The sequence below is a fragment of the Hippocampus comes genome, unplaced genomic scaffold (genome assembly GCF_001891065.2).
Source record: "Hippocampus comes isolate QL1 unplaced genomic scaffold, H_comes_QL1_v1.1 scaffold118, whole genome shotgun sequence".
Taxonomy (NCBI): domain Eukaryota; kingdom Metazoa; phylum Chordata; class Actinopteri; order Syngnathiformes; family Syngnathidae; genus Hippocampus; species Hippocampus comes.
In genome coordinates this window covers 1,284,807-1,304,230 of record NW_017805461.1, presented here as the reverse complement: position 1 = coordinate 1,304,230, position 19,424 = coordinate 1,284,807, and the positions used below count along the sequence as shown (strand labels likewise).

The window sequence follows — 19,424 nt, the reverse complement described above, 5'->3', positions numbered from 1 at the left end:
TTTAGTCCTGGTCATCTATGAAGCGATTCATATTTAGGCTAAAATGGAGCTTCTTATTGAAAACCGCAGAAGCACTAGCCTGGACCTGTGGTTTGAAGGCCAGAGTGAGGTTAGCCAGAAACACACTGACAAATGCTCGGATGGCTCTGCCTTAGCTTACTTATTTTGCAAGGTTCTCTCTCTCTCTCTCTCTCTCTCTCTCTCTCTCTCTCTCTCACACACACACACACACACACACACACACACACACACACACACACACACACACACACACACACACACACACACACACATACAGTCATACTTAAACACTCTTGACACATGTATTAATGCACAAAGCACAGCAAACCATACACACAACGTGACCAGGACACTTTACACACTATCCTGTTTCTTCCCGTTCTGTCATTACTGATGCCCATAATTGCATTTCCATCCCAACCAGGTTCCCACAAGCATCAAGACCTTGAAATTCAAGAACCCATCATGTTTTTTTAAGCCCCACCAAGACATTAAGGCATCCCGTACTGTCGTCATTTTTTGAAACACTCCATTCTCCCAGAGATGTGTCCTTGTCCCGTCAGTAAAGGAACCTCAAACCATTCTCCCAACACCTTGACGGGTTGTGCCCTCTACCATCAATAGAGGACACACTATTGCCACTACAGCTGGATTCAAAGCTTCGGTTTCTGCCTCTTCGTGTAGTAAGTAGGCCATCATTTTTTGGCATGGTAGGACTGGCGCGGTTGAAACCGAAGAAAGCCGCAGTCGCCACAGGCACTGACGCACAACAGTGGTCTGGCACAAACACACTTGGATACACACATGCATAAACATCTGCCATCCATCCCTGATTGGGGGGAGTGGGTTGGGGGTGGGGTGGGGGGGGGGCGGAGATGAGCTTGAATTGATTCTCATTCTGCTCTGGGCTCTGAGGTAAGGTCTGACCCAACCACGCCCCAAGAGTCATTACCCACCTTCCCTTAGCCCCAAACCTCCGCTGCACTCTTCATCGCCAGCGCTGTGGTAAACCAGTGGAAATGTTGGGGTGTGGGAGGATTGAGGGTAATTGAAAAATATCATAGATATGGCTGGACAGTCAGGAGACAGTTAGAGAAACACCGAAAGCCATCTGGTAGCATTTAGGCCGTCTGCTACTCACCACTTAGCTCATTAACATCTCGCCACTGCTCGTGTCTGTGAGTAGAAATGCCTGCTGACAGCGAGGCCATAAAGTGACACTTCATAGAGAGCATAAATACTCGTGGGCAATCTGAACGGTTTGGATTGATAAAGGATGAAGGATGACTACAACAGACCAAACTCAATTAAGCAAAGTGGTGATTTTGCAGTTGGTGCAACCGAGCAAGTGGGGAAGTGACCCACCAGATGCAGCAGATGAGCACCGTGGTAAATTCCAACCATCCATCCATTTTCTATAACGTTTGGCCTCACTCGGGTCACAGTTGAGGTGGAGCCTATCCCAAGGCCAGCTGAGTTTGGGCAAGTGCTGAGTTGGCCACTGGAGTGCTTGCCAGCTAAACTGACGGCACATTTCCTGTACGGCTCTGGATTTGTCTCTTGTCTGCACAGAACTCAATCCATAAAATTCTAATTAGTTCCGAATTCACAATCGTCTTGAAAAAAAAAAATCATGATTTAAATAATCTGTTCTGTTGTTGTTTGTTGACATTTTAACATGTGCAATCATCATACCACCAATGGCACATTTATCTTGAATTGTTGAGCTAGTCAGGTCGCACTGAGCATTCTGCACACAGATTTGGGTATTGTCAAAATATGTCCCAAACAGACAGGTTCGGTCTGAAAAATGAAAAGTAGTTCAATTTAATTTCCGCGTTCCTTTCTTGAAAATGAAGCAGATCAACGTGGGACACAAGAGCTGAGCCAATCTCTGTAGTGGTTCATGGACGCCACTGCTTCTTGTTCATTTTCAAACATAGCTTGGAGCAGACGTGTGTGACAACATGCATGCTGTGATCATGACATCACTGAACTACTGGCGAAAGAAGACTTTGCTTCTCTCCTCTTTCATCTATAACCACTTCTAACAACAAGACGTATGTAGGAATAGTTGTTAAGATTTTCTTATTGTCGATGTGAACATTTTGTGTTCTGTTGCATTACTGTTATTTTATGTTAAATGTAGCGGAAAGCGCTTTGTTACAGCTGGAGCTGATGTGAAAGCACTATAGAAATTAAGATGTAGTGTATAACCAAGCATTTATACTCTCTTCACACCGATAGACAGTTTAGAGTCTTTAATTATCCTAAGAAGCATGTTTTTGAGTTTTGGAGGAAGCCGGAGAAAACTCATTACGGGGAGAATGTTCAAACTCCCGACAGGAAGTCCGAAGCCAAGATTTGAACCACAAACCACAAAAACCGTGAGGCAGACTTGCTTACCACTCTACCACCATGCTGTCATTGGAGGATGTTGTTTTTATAAAAGAGTACCAATTCAATTAGGAAATTCCTGTTTATAAACTATACAATGGTGCTTTGAGATACCACTGACCCGACTTATAAGGTTTTCAAAATACAAGCAGTGGTTTTTTTTCTTCGGCTTGTGATATGTGCAACATTCTTCAAAAAAAGAGTTTTCCATGTTGTGTATCGAAAACACCCACATAATTTTGCTTTTAATACTAACACATAATGAAAAATGCCAAAGACGGTCTAATGAATAGCTGGGGCGTCATAATAATGATTTAAGGAACAGATATTTGAACACAAACACTGTAGCAGCACATGTGGACATAAAACATAATCCCTCATACTGTATATTCTTCATCCTCCATGAGAAATGAAAAATATCACTGCAAATTCCAGAGTCGCAAAACTCTATGACTGTCCCATAGTGCCCCCCCCATGAACACACCAGAAGAAGCCACACTGAATCAATCATAATGTGCTAATTGTTTGTTGTTTTTTTAACATTCTATTTAATTATTATTATTATTATTATTATAAATATTTATCCAGCCATCCATTTTCCGATCCACTTTATCCTCACTCGGGCCACAGGGGGTGCCGGAGCCTATCCTAGCCGTGTTTGGGCAGTAGGCGGGGGACACCCTGAACTGGTTACCAGCCAATCGTACAGCACAAATAGATGAACAACCATCTGCGCTCACACTCCCACCTAGGGGCAATTTGGAGTGTTCAATCAGCCTGTCATGCATGTTGTTGGAATGTGGGAGGAAACCGGAGTACCCGGAGAAAACCCACGCAGGCCCGTGGAGAACATGCAAACTCCACACAGGGAGACCAGAGCTGGAATTGAACCCGGTACCTCTGCACTGTGAGGTCGACACGCTAACCACTGGACCATCGGGCTGCCATAAGTTTTTATAAACTAGAATATTATACAGTATATAATATTATAGTACTCTATAGAGTACTATTTTTGTTAAAATTTACAAAATTTGGAATTGTTTTTGGGTGGGGTATCAGCTAGAACCGATTCATGGCATTTTCCATTCATTTCAGTTGGGCAAGATGATTTGACATACGAATATTTTGTGTTGCGTGGTCATGGAACATATCATTATGAGTTCATATCTCAAGGCACCGCTGTACGAGAAAACACAATGCCAAAGTCACACAAACCATAAAACTGACAGGTGATTCAAAGATCAAAGAAGTAGTATTATAAGATAAGATAAGAAAATTTTTATCTGTCTCACAATGGAGAAATTCCCATTCTGCCAGTATATTCTCACCTATGAGTTTGGACCACTGAGCAGGGGGCCTGAACAATGGATACTGCTTCGGGAAGGCCTGTGGGCTCCAGTAACCGGTAAATACCACAATGTAGGAAGCAGGGCCTTTGGCTGCGCATTCGGTCCCGTTGAGTGGACGCAGAGGACCAGCAAAAGCGAGGCTGAGCTTCAAAAATACGACCAGAAGCTTCCCCAGCCAACCGCTCTTCAATTGTTGTGATGACATCATCTGAGAAAAACAGATGGGTAGAATGGTTACATGTGTTCGGTGTGTCTTTGAAGTAACTTAGCGCTTCCGACAATAAAGCAATTTCTGCAAAGACAACAACATTCATAGTGCCCAGAAATGTTTGTTTTTATGTTCTGTTTTTTTTAACTCCTGTTTGTCTTGTTTATGAGTGAGCCATTAATTAGGCCAGGGTGGCTCGATGTGGAATTTGCAACTCACTTCATGAGTCTCCTGCTCACAGTCGAAACTCTCATTTAAATAGAATTAAATGTAATTGTTATTGAATGCCACAATCATTTAAACATGGCAGGCAAAAAACAAAGGAAGGGGTGAGATGGCTTCCTACTTAGATGGGACGGGACCGGATCCAAATCAACTTGTAAAACTTGCTGTAGCTAGGAATGTTTTTTTTTCCCCTCCTAATATAAATAGAATGACCACTGAAAAGTGGCCTTTTATGTTTACTTGGGTTATCTTTTTGTTTTCTGTGTTCTGCCTTGTTGCTTGAACACAAATGTAAACATGTCATGTATTGAAATGTATATCTATCGACATGTATAGAAAAGGCACCGGTCGTGCTGTTTCATGCTGCTGCCTTCACTACAGGCGCTGCTAGTTTGATTCCCACCGAGTGTTGTTTCCAACCCAAACAAAAATGGGTGGGTGGTGTCATGAAGGGAATCCGTCGTACCGACTGTGCCAAAGAAATCATGCGAGTGACTCACTGTGGCTACCCCTGATGGGGGGAACAAGCTGAAAGTCGAGTAGCAGAAATACCTAGAAAGGGGATCATTGTAGAAATACACCTCGTAAAAGTGTCATGCGCACAAAGAGATGATGTCATTGTGAATGTTTGGGTAACCGATACCTGACAATCAATCGGAGGCTTGACACAGAAAGCTCCTATGAGCTCATAAAACCCCTCATCCATCTTATCTAAGCCTTGTGAACCGATTGAACCGCTTTGCCTTTTTTTTTTATTCTTCTTTTGCCCGTGGTTGTGTGTGAGTGTGTCTGTCTGTGTTTGTGTGTGTGTGTGTGTGTGTCTGTGTGAGAGAGTGTGTCTGTCTGTGTGTGTGTGTGTGTGTGTGTGTGTGTGTGTTCCGACACTGGTGCTAAAGCCAGAACAAAATAAGACAACATGGACAACATCCCTAATGATAGTCTCAAATCCACTCTGCTGTGCTGCTCTACTGACCTCAGCGACTGACCATGCGCTGGCCGCCAAGTCTGACTCATACCGACTGTCTTTAATAAGCGGAGCAGCGAAACGGAACGTGTCTTTGATGTTTGAATATCATCCTCTCGGGTGCAAACTATACAAATTGCTCTTGTCTTTATTTTTATGCACCTGCAGTAATTCCCTCAGCAGGACATTCTGACCTGATTACTTATTGTCGCATATCCTCATATAAAAGAAAAGTTGGCTGAACTCAAAAATTCAAGTCAACAAACGTCGAAAAAAAAAAAAAAAGGTAAGCTGGCTGTAAACCAATTCTGTTTTGGAAGAAACGCTTGCTTTCTTGTGCAAACTAACATTGTTGCCATCAGTGTTCATAAATTATATTCTAAAGTTTTTACAATTTAAATACAGTCTTAGACCAAAATATACAAGTTGTTGTTGTTGTTTTTGCAGAGCATTCATTCACATAGTGTTGTGCAGCTGGCATGGGATCAATTCCATTCATTGGACTCATCCTCCTTTCACCGCTGACACCGCCATCTTATTTTTTGCCTCATTCATCCCACAATGCCCGTTTCAACATTCTCTCAAGTGTTAGCCATCCTTTAATCACGCATCCATCACTTTCTTTTCTCTCATTAATCATTCACCACTTCACTTTCTTGTGTAATTCATTCCTTCGTTCCCATGATTAACACACCATCCAACTCTCTCCCATGAATTCTTGCCACTTTCTCAGAATCCGCTACCGTCCATCTCACCATAATATTAGTTTTCTCCCTTCACTCATCCTGCCATTGTTCATTCCCCCCAACATTCACTCCACTGTGATTCATTTGTCCTCCATCGTCCTTTCCCATTTTCTCCTCGTTCGACTCTCGTCATCACCCATCATCCTCTCTTTTCCCTCCTTTAACCCGACTGTCATCCCCCCATCTCATTCCTCCAGGCCAAACATCCTTCTGGTAATGTGATCGCATGTATTTGCTATATTATTAGCAGATGTTTTGAGTTTGCATGTGTGCGCGCATGAGATGGAGAAACAGGAGAGCGCCGGCCTTCGATGACCTGCTGTGCCGTTTCTGCGAGCTGATTTACTATAACTAAACCTGGCAGCAGCTGCAGAATGCCCACGGTTAAATTTGGTCAAGTCAGCACACAAACAAGCACGCGTGTGTGCACATTGTCCCCGCGGGCTATTTCAAGGGGTCAGATTGTGTTACTCGGCCCTTGGAGCTGCAAAACTCCAAGTCTTGACAGTTTTTTTTTGTTTTTTCTTGAGCGCAGGCCCGCACGTCACGAGTGTTTTATCAATTCCCAGAGTCCACTAACCGTGCATGGCGCACATCACAGTTTTAAGAGCCTGCTGTAAAAATGCTGACGCAAAAGAACAGTCACATGATCATCTCCGTGGCAACAGGAGGAGGAGAAATGGTGAAAAGCTAAGTGACAAAACAAACTCCAGTCGGTGACTTTTGTGGAATTCACGATATATCAGCTTTAAACGGTTTTGAAGTAGATATTCGATCACTTTTGCTCTCCATATCTTGTAACTTGGATCTTGACAGCTGCTAATGGAATAAAACGGACAGATTAATATGTAATACGAAGGGTAAATCGAGAAGAATGCTGCTATATTATCAGGAAAGCACCGTTCTCCCTGTTATATTGCAGATTTTTAAACAATTGCTTTTTTTTTTCATTGGGTTGTTACAGTATCCGAATTTAGAGCTGCATGCCTTCAGAGCATTACCGCGTTGTGCCACAACATGCCGGGCACCACTGAGGTCTCCTGGATGAGATAGGTGTGTTGCCACTCTGTGTGAGTTGAAGTGGTGGCTGTTTGAAAATTTGCATGCCTTATTATTTGAAGTTTGTTTTGTCAGTTTTGCTGTAAACTTCAACGGGGGGTGACCCATGAACAGCTTGAAGCAAGCACACATTTTTGAGGAATTATGCAAGTGGGAGCTTCTTCTTTTTGTTTCCTCTAGTGTTTTATCAATTCCCAGAGTCCACTAACCGTGCATGGCGCACATCACAGTTTTAAGAGCCTGCTGTAAAAATGCTGACGCAAAAGAACAGTCACATGATCATCTCCGTGGCAACAGGAGGAGGAGAAATGGTGAAAAGCTAAGTGACAAAACAAACTCCAGTCGGTGACTTTTGTGGAATTCACGATATATCAGCTTTAAACGGTTTTGAAGTAGATATTCGATCACTTTTGCTCTCCATATCTTGTAACTTGGATCTTGACAGCTGCTAATGGAATAAAACGGACAGATTAATATGTAATACGAAGGGTAAATCGAGAAGAATGCTGCTATATTATCAGGAAAGCACCGTTCTCCCTGTTATATTGCAGATTTTTAAACAATTGCTTTTTTTTTTCATTGGGTTGTTACAGTATCCGAATTTAGAGCTGCATGCCTTCAGAGCATTACCGCGTTGTGCCACAACATGCCGGGCACCACTGAGGTCTCCTGGATGAGATAGGTGTGTTGCCACTCTGTGTGAGTTGAAGTGGTGGCTGTTTGAAAATTTGCATGCCTTATTATTTGAAGTTTGTTTTGTCAGTTTTGCTGTAAACTTCAACGGGGGGTGACCCATGAACAGCTTGAAGCAAGCACACATTTTTGAGGAATTATGCAAGTGGGAGCTTCTTCTTTTTGTTTCCTCTATCTCATTCTGGGAAGTCATGGCACTCCGTTAGCCAACACAGTTACAGCCCGCCTTCGGAGAATTCTCTGTAAAAAGAAAGCTAGCTCACTGCAGGATTTTAGGATGTGTTCTGAATGATTCACTCATTCTCTATTATTTATATGATTGACGTATTGTTGTGACTGCGAAACCATAAAGATGCTTAATCTCCTCATATTATTACGTATTCACAATCATTGATGGATAGCTAGTTTTGAAATCAGACGTCAAGGATAAAACTCTTTTTCATCCATTGTTCAAGTTACTGTAAAAAATAAATTCTGCCAATTTTTCCCCCCAACAACCCCCCCCCCCCCCCAAAAAAAAGGATGACATTTTTACCTATTTTTTACTATTGTCCCTTAAGGAACATTTTCTCTCTGTTGTGAAGAAAAACAAATTACAACGATCCTATTTTAATGCCCAGCATAAATCAAGCACAAAGCACAGTCTCACCTTGCACATGGGTGGAGTTTTCTTTCTCTGTGTGTTTTTTTTGTAGTAGATGCTCACATTTGTGCTATTGTGGGTGAACACAAACAACTTTCTTCCTGGCCAATGGAAATGGCTACTCTCATTCACTTTAAATTCAGCACTGGAGAGGCACGTGGTCCACAGGGCGGAAGCATGAACTGATTTGCCGGAGTCCATGCAGGATATTGACGTGTGCAGAGTACGATTATAGGGAACTGAAAGATCTCCACTTGCGGATGATGTACAGGTGGTGGCTGTGAAGTGGGCACAGAGACCACCTTCCACCTTTGGTCAAGCTGCTTTCAGCTGTTCTAAAGTTAAGTCTACTTTCAGTCACCAAAATGTCAGATGCAACGGGGGCCCATTCAGAGGCTTTCACCCGCATGAAAATCAACATGCGTCAGTTTTTACACAAAGGTGCATGTGTGCTGTTTTCAAAAACGGGGCCCAAAAGGAATAAGTAGTGTAAAAGTTAAATGTTCTGTCTGAAATTTATATTTGTATTGTTATTTTTGCAAGTATCTACTTTTTTAATTAATCGGTTATCGGAGTACTTCCAAGGTACCGTATCAAGGTCAGCTGGTTGACGTAACTGAAGAGATACTGAACAAATAAATTCAATAAAATGTTTTAAGATTAATGTATTTTCCAAAATGAATTCAAACAGAGCACTTTGTCCGGTCGTGTTGTGAAGTTTCACACCGTAATCAAACAATAGCCTAGGAACGTAAAATAATTTTTGGAGGCGTGATGCATCATGGGATATATGACCTTTTGGTTGTTCATTACTTTTCCAAGATGCATTGTGGGGTACAGTGAGGGCACGAAACAGCGGAAACTACTGGTACATATTCGCACAGCGCTTATGGGGCAATATGAAGTGGACAGGGGGCAAACAGCGTCTCATCTTGTGTTTTGTAGCCTGTTGTCCACTTTCTATTCTCTGTCCTCTTGCATTCAGTTTTTTAAGTCAGATCGCTCATCTGTGGGAGTTGGGCTGAACTCAGTTTCGCCACACACTTCGTCATGTTTGGATGAGAAGAATTAGTAATAAGCTTTTCCTCATGACCCGACAAACTGCGGCAAGCCTTCATCTTTAGTTACAACATTCTTCATCCAGCCAGCCATTTTAACAAATATGAGTAGCAGAAGTAAAGTCAACACAGTGTGGACATCACTGCGAAAAGGGTTCATTGCTTTTGTTAGCTTCAGACAGTGAGGAGTACAACAAACAAGTTCTGACCTGGATTTTCAGCGAGGAAGGTTAATGAAAGTTCACCACCTGGAGTCAGAGGTTTTCCTCGAACAGCCACTGTCTCGTCTGTTCTGTGTTAAGGATGGAAAAGGAGGTCAGTGCTGTCAGGCTGTTTTTCCTCGTCAATCACAAACAATGAAATAAATGCACTCGAACAATTCCTTATGCGCATTTTTGGTGCAATTTGTCCTTTTCACAAACAAAAGGGAAGTCTGTTCAGGCAATTAGAGCATGTCATGTAACCTTTGCGGGAATAACAATCGCTAAACGATGCGACTCGGGGCATGTCTTTTGATCTTCCTTCTAAAAGTGTCACACTATAACACATAAAAGCCATTTCGTGAATTTCTGCACTGCCACATTAAACTCTCTGTCAGTCAACACATAGATATGAGTGACATAGGCTGATTGATGACTGCTCCTGCTGCTAAAAATATATGCATCATATGCAGTCTTGATCGTATTTAGTATGCTTATTTTGATTTCACACTTTCACATTAAAAGCTGATCAATACATTTGCACAGATGCGCAAAGTGATTTTTTTGGGCTCTTTCCGCCCAGACAGAAGACATAATAAAAACAAGGGTAGTGGCATGGGGCCAAACGTGCCGCCGCATGGGCACCCCTCACCGTATAATTATGGTAGATGCATGCAGAGATAATATACGCATTGACCGCAGCTCTTATACACAGGCAAGGAATTATGCACGCACAAGCGCACATTTGCACGCGCGCCAAGTCAGCTCAGATGTTGGCTTTTAACAAGAAGATGTCAGGAAGGTCGTTTGCCGCGTTCCTCCTCAGATGTGCTCAAAGTTGGCCAGCCCTGACGTACGGAGACAGATAAATACACTCAAGTCTGGAGGCGAACTTGACTGTGTCTCATGCAGGCGGAGAAAGGGAAACAATGACACGGTGGGCAAGATTTCAGAGAGGAGAGTGAAAAGACTGCAGCTCTTCAAAGCCTCCATTGCAAACAAGCACATTTTAAACAGAAGGAACCAGAAAGAAATATACTCATATTTAAAGTGATGCTACTAAATTTGAACTGACAGTTTTGGTCAGTATTCAAATTTAGTGTGAGAAATGTACATCGAACCATCTTTGGGAACAAATGTTGGAGTTATTAATTAGCCTAATAGTATTAGGCATTGGTAGCATGTGACTTCTCCCCACCAATCAGCAACATCAAGAAATATAAAGATGAAAAATTGCTCTTTATAGTACAAATGTCCAAATATTTTACATTTTTTGACACAATTAAATATATCTACTTCTAATTCAGGAATATTTTATGAGTAGAAGAGTGGGTGTTTTATGTGGTGAATATTTGAATTTCTCCACGCACTGGTGTAAAAAATTGGTTCTTTGGGGCCATGGCTAGCAGGAGCCCTAGAACAGTATTTACGGTGCCCTAAATTCCTGTTATTGAATCTAGCTAGTAACAGTATAAATAATTAAACATATATAAAACAAGTAGAGGATTGTGTTTGTGGATCTATCTACATACATGATCACCGGTTCTGTTCACAACCTTTCTGGACAGAATTTCTCGGCGCAGCCGAGGCAGTGAGGGGGTCCACTTTGGTGGCCTCACTATTGCATCTCTACTTTTTGCAGATGATGTGGTACTGATGGCTTCTTCAAGCCATGATCTCCACCTCTCTCTGGAGCAGTTCACAGCCGAGTGTGAAGCGGTTGGGATGAAAATCGGCACGTCCAAGTCTGAGATGAGACCATGGTCCTCAGTCAGAAAAACGTCCAGGTTGAGGATGTGATCCTGCCCCAAGTGACGGAGTTAAAGTATCTTGAGGTCTTGTTCAAAAGTGAGGGTAGAATGGAGCGTGAGATCAACAGGCGGATCGCTGCAGCGTGATGCGGACTCTGTATCAGTCTGTCGTGGTGAAGAAGGAGCTGAGCCGAAAGTCAAATTTCCCAATTTACCGGTCGATCTACGTTCCTACTCTCACCTATGTTCATGAGCTGTGGGCTGTGACTGAAAGAACAAGATCCTGGATACAAGCGGCCGAAATTGGTTTCCGCCGCAGAGTGTCTGGGCTCTCCTTTAGAGATAGGCTGAGAAGCTCGGTCATCCGGGAGGAACTCCAAGTCGAGCCGCTACTTCTCCACATTGAGAGGAGCCAGATGAGGTGGCCCGGGTATCAAATTAGGATGCTTCCTGGACGTCTCGCTGGTGAGGTGTTTCGGGCATGTCCCACCGGCAGGCAGGAGACCCCCGGGGGCGACCCAGGAGATGCTGAGAGACAATTTCTCTTGGCTGTCCTGGCAGCGATTATTTCTGCTCAAGCTGAATCGCCTTTCATCAGAGAACAGCACTGAGGACCACTGAATCCGGCGTAATTGCTGCCTGGCCCATGCAAGACAATGACGCCTGTGGCTGGTGGTGTGGTCAGGTACCCTTGCGGGTCGTCTAGCATGCAGACCATGCTGATGTCAACGGTTTCGAATGGTCTGACGCTTGGGTGCCTCTCACCGTCCTAAAACATGCCGGGAGTTGAGTGGCATTCATCATCTGGTTTCTCAGGGCATTGGCATCTCGGTATCTCTGTTGCAACCTGCTGATGATATTCTGTAACACTCTAAGCTCAGTGGTCACTTATGTTTTAGAACGTCCTGTTTGAAGCATCACAATGGCAAGGTACAGTTGATCCATTATTAGGTGCCGACTTGTTGTGTGTGTACACACACACACACACACACACACACACACACACACACACACACACACACACACACACACACATACACACACACACACACACACACAAAGTCATCTTAATCATGCTGATGACAACTAACAGCATTGTGAACTCACTCACTGCTGTTACACTTAAAAAAATAAATGGCATGTTGAATTCACTCAATTTTATTTTGTCAAGTGGATGCACGAAATAAAATCATCTGTATCCTGATACATTTTTAAGTAGACAATATATCTCCTTAAAAAATGTATCCATATCTAGACAATTCTATTGGAAAAATAAAAGTGAGTAAACTCAACACACCAAATTTTTTTTGTTGGTGGATCATGTCAAAAAACACAATAGGGTGCTTTTTTTAAATATCATGAGTTTTTTTTTTGTTTTGTTTTTTACAATATTGTGAATTTTTATACAGTATCATGAGCTTTTTTATGTCACCAGCCTTTTGAAAATATCCTGGTAATTAGCGCATCATAACATTTGGATGTCATGTTATCCCTCAAGGGGACAAATAAAATCCTGTAAAAACTTTTTCAAACATTAATGTCAACTCAAAAATTTTTGACAAGTGTCAGTAAAAATAAAAATGTTATGTAGTTGCAAAAGTGTAAACCCACTCTTATAACTGGGGATGTGGCTGTGTTCAGTATTATGTTCACGGGGAATTCGCACGCCGCCACTATTTTTGTGTTGATTGCCTTCAAATAACCCCAATTCAGCTGTTCCGGTAGGCTTTTCCTAACATTGATGTCCTCACATCTTTCAGCATGTAATATGATTCCCAGAGAGCTTATATAAATACAATAAAAGGAAAAAGAATTGCAGAAAAAAAAAGACAGTGAATCTTGGGAACACGAGTTCAAACTTATGTCTCAAGGTCTACATGCATATGAGGACAGGAATGGGCATACTGCAACCTGTGATATGACAATGGAGTTTAAAACAAACATAAGCACAGCTATTCAAGCAAGTTCTCTTCAGTGCAACATGAATACTTCACATGCACTTGAGCGGAATTCCAAATGCAGCAGCAGCAGATCTTTTTCCGATTTGCATCCTTAAAGAGAATGAACGAAATTGTCTCTGCGTGGAGGGAATGAATGGAGGCTTGAGTGTCGTGTATCTTACCTGTGTTGGTTCCGATCAATCAGCGGCAGAGTCACGCTGCTGCCTTGTGGCTGGTCCGATACCACTGCGAGGACGCAAGCTCCACGTGTCGCCTCAACTGTCACTGGTGCAAGCTTATCAACCTTGACCGGCTTTATCCCCGACTCTCCTCCCTTCCCTTTCTCTCTCATCACTGTCTCCAGCTGTCGCCCACCTCCTTCTCTAGCTTTCTCCTCCCCCTCCTCTCCTCCACCTCTCCTTGTATGGGAAGGAGGTTGCAAGAGCCTTGCTCCTCTCCTCCACTGCGTACCTCCTTCATCTCAGCCCTCTTTTCTCTCTCTGCAGACAAGTTAATCAACACCACATTGGACTCACTCCTCTGCATTGTGTATTCACGCGCAGGTGTCGGGATCGCAGGAATATGTAGCAGGGGAAATTTGAAATAGAGTCAGCAGTTGTTTAGTGATTGGAGAAGAAAAGCTTGAATGGTGTGGCAGATCCAGCGGTGATGTCATCTGAAGGGCTGCTTTTCTTCAGGACCGCGTGTGTGCATGCTTGTGTCAGACGTGCAGTCACCAGTTCCCCCAGCTGCTGCACACATGGACAACTAAAGGAGGTTTTTCTTACAGGTCGCCCCTCACTTATCATCATGTCAAGGCGCACACTAAATAAGCCTGTGTGTAGAAATGTTTCGATGAAATAGGTAAGAATATATTTCTGGAAAGGTGGTTTAAAAACAAGCTTACGTTTCTGATTAATGTCATTGAGTTCAGCAGCTTAATGAGAAACAGCACAAATAAACAAGTGCGGACACACATGAGCGGACACACAAAATGACTCATGATCTGAACTCTTCAGTGACCTCGGGTATAAAAGGGAGGGGCGTTTAGATTGTAATGATTACCTGGAATACTGTGGTCATTTACTGTATCTCCACACACACACACAAACGCACGCACTAGACCGTGCAAATGAGGCAAATGTCCAAACGAGTTCTCAGGCCTCTCCCTGTCAACGGCGTGCACACGTCATTGCCACACGAGCCAAGTCAGTGAAGCATTGCAGGGGAAACTGAAGCTAATGAATTAGTTCAACGCTTCAGTGCCACAAACCTTCGAGACCTCTGGGCAGAATGTGAAAATAGAGTGGAACCTCTGAGGTCAACAAAATCATTCCTGGATGCCAGACTAATTCTTTTCAAAGCAAGTTCTCCAATAGGAAATCATGGGTCAAACTGTCAAACTGCTGAAGTTTTCAGACAGCGATTCCCATTCATTATGCCTTGAGAGATCATCAGGTTTTGTGTTGGTGGAAAAGATCCAATTTCACTTAAATGGCCCCAAAAATATTTACAAACAACTGTGCAGTCCTTGTTTATCCATGCATGCAAATGACAGATCAAAAGCTTTCATTACACCTGTGAATCCGTCATTATTTAAGTACATACTGTACTTATACACCCCCGCAGCGGCTCCTCTCTCTCCTGTGATTGAGAGGAAAGAAATTTCATCTGTGCTGTATGTTTCGCATAGAGCATATTTGACAATAAAATTGACTTGACTTGAGCGGTATCAAACCCAAACAGTTCATATGCACTTTCACCGAAACCTTCATTAGTGAAAAATAAACGTGATTTTTTTTTTTACAAATTCAAGACATTAAAAAAACACATAAAAACAGAAAAAACTAAATACAATTACATGGCCTTAGTTTTTTTTTTTTTAATTGTATGACGTACTATCACGACAGTCACACGGTGACGACGGAGCGAACTAAATTTCCCGCAGCACTAATTGGACAAGCAATGTAATGTGATCATATGCAGCCAGTGATGGCCAAGCGGGCGTGTCATAACTAATTGACATGTTGAGTCGGGTGTGTCTTACCCTCCATGGCAGAGGCTCCATCGAAGCCCTGAGATGACTCACCGAACCCCTGAGGTTCGATCGAACCCAGGTTAAGGACCACTGCTCTAGAATCTGGAGACAGTATTTGAACTCACAGTACTTCTCTGTCATTAGTTCAATCCACATTATATGGTTTATGGGAGCTGTGTTGTCAATGACAAGCTCAAATTCTGGCATTGCCTTAGCTTTGGTCATATTTGAACCTTTTTTTTTTTTTTTTTAATTAAACGTTTGACAGTTTTTGGCAGAATGTTGCCTTAAAAACCTCCAAAGACAATGTCTATGGAGAGGTAAATCCTGCATAAATCAATTATTCTTTTTTGGGGTGCTAAACCCTACATTAATCTTTGTTTTTTTTCGTCATTACAATCAACAGATTTATTTTGTGTCAAAAAGAATATTTTTGGACGCCCTGCCGTCTTCTGACTTTTTGAATAGTATTACTGAAATGAATCAACTTTTTCATGATATTTTTTGACAAACACAACGGCTGATTGTTCCCCTTTTGCTCAATATGCCTTTTCCATGAAAACGAATGCAAATGCAGTTCATCGTCTTAAATCATTTTTTGAGGTTCTTAACAAATGGTCCTTCTTTGTCACTGAAGCTGTTTTTAAGATTCCCTCCACTGGAGAGAGCCTCATGTTGTCACAAGACACAAGAGAGCTCTGTGAACTGAAGTGCCAGGATGAGGCAGCCTTTTGATCGACTTTGTAAGAAAATGACCCATAAACATATTCTCCAAAGCAAAACTCAAGCACGTTAATCCTTTGACGCTCACTTGACGGAGCAAATTTTGAGGCACAGTTTGGTGGTACTTTTCCAATTTATACATCCAGTGAGTCATTCAAACTTTAAGGTACAGCGGATTCCCATGGAGCGAATAAATAAGAACGAAAATATATTATGTAATAACAATAACAATATGATGGAATAAAAGTTTGAGAAGCTTGCAGGATATTGCGAAAATGGCAAAAGGTGACATGTTAATCTACACAAAGTCTTTCCACTTGTAATTACATTTTAAGAATGTTTTTCTAAATGGGTGAGCTTTATAACTTGACCATAGCGGCAATTAGCTTTTTAAATATACAGTGAGGGAAATGGGCTTCTGGGCAAAGACTGAGGCCACATGTGCGATGCAATCTTAGCACTGTTATGATAGCTGCTGTGGCCTCGCGTGTGCAGGTTTGTGCGCGGCATGGTGAGATGGCAGCACAAAGTGGAGACTTGGACGTACAGTATGTAGAATCTTTTTTTTGTTTGTTTTGTGGATGGGGGTGGGGGGGTCTTTGACACTAAGCTGGAGCAGACCTCGAATTATACTGTACATCTGGTTGGCACATATGGCACAGCAAGTGGCCTCTCAGTGCTATTTAAGCTCTTTACTTGCTCTTGCACTTAAATGTCAGCAGTCAGTGAAAATACTGCCAACGTAGCAATCAAGGGCCTCTGAATTTTCATTGCACTTATAATGCTTGAGTATAAACAGCCATGTAGTAGCAGCTTGGCTTTGAGCAGTCGACCTGAGATTAATGTGCAATGATGTCAATCTGAATCATACATTCTGTTGAATGAACTTTTGAGCCTTTCGGCTGAATAATTTGTTAAGTGATGGACATTCCTGGCAGCACGTTCTAAGGTTGGTGCCGACACCAGGATTCACTGCCCATGACTCGGTGGCTAGGTTGGATGATGATCTGCCACTTTCAAGCCGCAGTCGAATTACACTGTCTGCTACGCTATCAAAAGTCAAGAGGCAAGCATGGCTGGACTTAGTTTGGTTGGATACATAGATTAGCCTTAGCTAACAGTGTTAGCTTCTGACAAGCAGCGCATATTTCATTGCTAGGTGAAGTTGTTAACACAGTTGTCAGTAGGTTGGTTGCATTTGGTCATGAGACTGTTGCTTGCGCCACATACTATATTCAGGGGTCACAAACCTTTTTGAGAGTGAGAGCTACTTCATTTGTCCTGATTGTGTGAAGGGCTACCAAATTGATACACGTCTGAAATAACATTTGTACAAATTACATTTAATAATATTAGAATATTAGATAGATAGATAGATATTTGACTATTTGACATGTGTGATTCAGGAGCTAGTTGATGAAGTGCTTGCCTTGACGAGGGAAAATATCATCCATTTGTACTTTGTGGGGGCTTGAATGTACTTCTTTTTTTTTTTGTTTGTTTTTAAGACTCATGGCTCAACATGCATCCACACCTACCTTGAAAAGATATTTAATTTAATTTAAGTGATGCAAATTACAGCCCAGTGGTCAACTGGTTAGCGTGTCGGCCTCACCCTGCAGAGATGCAGAGTTCGATTCCAGCTCCGGCCTTCCTGTGTGGAGTTTGCATGTTCTCCCCATGCCTGCTTGGCTTTTCTCCGGGTATGCCGGTTTCCTCCCACATTCCAAAAACATGCATGGCAGGTTAATGGAAAACTAAGTCTAAATTGTCCCTAGGTGTGAGTCTGAGCACGGATAGCTCTTCGTCTCCGCGTGCCCTGCGATTGGGTGGCAACCGGTTCAGGGTGTACCCCGCCTTCTGCCCGAAGACGGCTGGGATAGGCTCCAGCATGCCCTGCGACCATTGTGATGGATGATGCAAATTAAAGTTAACATTAATGGTCGAAAATGTTTGGAAGTGAAGTTTATCTTCGCCTCTTTTTTTGTTTTGTTTTGTTTCATTCCAAAACTACTCAAGACGGCAGATGCTAACAAGAAACATGAGTCACAAAGCAGTGGAAGAATATTGTACATGCCAACTGAGATAATGTACAATACGGGTCAATGCAGGGCACAGAGACAAACAGCCATTCACACCTCTGGACGATGAATCTTCAGAGCATATGAACAATTAGACAAACTCCATCCAGATGTTGCAACACAGATTCAAAGCGCACAATCTTTTAACTGTGAGGCAGATGGGTTAACCACTATTGCAACATGTGGGCCAATTCAATAAATGAAATCAGTCCATTTAAAAAAAAAAAAAAAAAAAAAAAAAAAAACACCAAGGCACACTCCTTTGACATGAATATTTCAGGTAAAGTCATGTAAACTGAGTTCACACATTAAAATGCAATTACAAATTTATAGAAGGTTTTGCTACCGTCATGGACTGCCAACACAACAGAACGATTGTTTCAAATGCGTCTTTGGCAGAGGAACTTCATTTAGTGAAAACATCCCCTTACTCCCGGATGCAACGCTCCTGAGGGCATTCCGTTCCTTTGAGTTTGTTGCAGTGCGTCACTCTTACCATGTGCAGAAAACAAAGGCAGTGGTAAACTCTGACCGTTGCAAATAACGCCCATTAATTTATTATTGCCATCATTTCAGTTAAGGAAAAAAAAAACAACTTGTTGTCGACTCAAAATGACATGACAGTGCCGAAGGGCTCAGGTAACAACTGTCAGGCTTCACCTGTTGTCTGGATTTCGTTGCGGTCTCGTTTCAAACACGTACTGTATATCCATTTTTTTTTCATTTTAAACATTCTTACGTAATGGGGTGTCCTCATTTCGGACTTCAGCAGACCGTTGCATTTTTTTTTTTTACTGGAAATACGTATTCCAGGACTTTCCTTCAGTATCCTTTCAGTCTCCTTTTCAGGGGGTAGAATTCAGCCTCTATCGGGTTAAGGACAGGTGATTGACTTGGTTCTTTCAAGACCTTCCACGCCCATTGAAATCCTTAGTTGTGTTGTCCGTGTATTTACGTCATTATCTTGTTGCATGATGAAGTTCCTCCCAATTCGTTTGAAGACGTTTTTCTGTAAATTGCCAGACAAAGTCATTCAGAATTCATTCTGCCGAGATACATTGCTGAGCCTCGCCAGAGGTCTGAGTGTCATTAGAATTTCTAATGACTTCCCTATGCTGTCTATGGAACAGACAGTTTACACTGAACAGTCTGTATGTACAGGCTGCATTGAATTAATTTGTGACAGGGAAAATAAAGTTGCTGCAGACTGAAAGCGTTCAGTAGCTGCTATCATTTTAAATTATTGCAAGCTAATGCATCCACTCAGCCTTGAAGCCGATGGGACAATCCATCCAAGTCTGTTACGTCATCTAGCAGGAGACTAATGC

The 19,424-nt window shown here is 42.4% G+C and overlaps 1 protein-coding gene across 1 annotated transcript in view; it reads right to left on the bottom strand.

Annotated features, from left to right (window-relative positions):
• spon2a (spondin 2a, extracellular matrix protein) overlaps positions 1-13,695 on the bottom strand; it is a 23,617-nt gene extending 9,922 nt beyond the window's left edge. The window contains exons 1-3 of the mRNA XM_019874892.1: positions 13,437-13,695; positions 9,573-9,655; positions 3,747-3,975 (exon numbers count right to left, since the gene is read on the bottom strand). Coding sequence (XP_019730451.1) covers positions 3,747-3,975 — 229 coding nt within the window. The 5' untranslated portion in view covers positions 9,573-9,655; positions 13,437-13,695. The remainder of the gene's footprint in view (positions 1-3,746; positions 3,976-9,572; positions 9,656-13,436) is intronic.
• Positions 13,696-19,424: the final 5,729 nt, after the last annotated feature.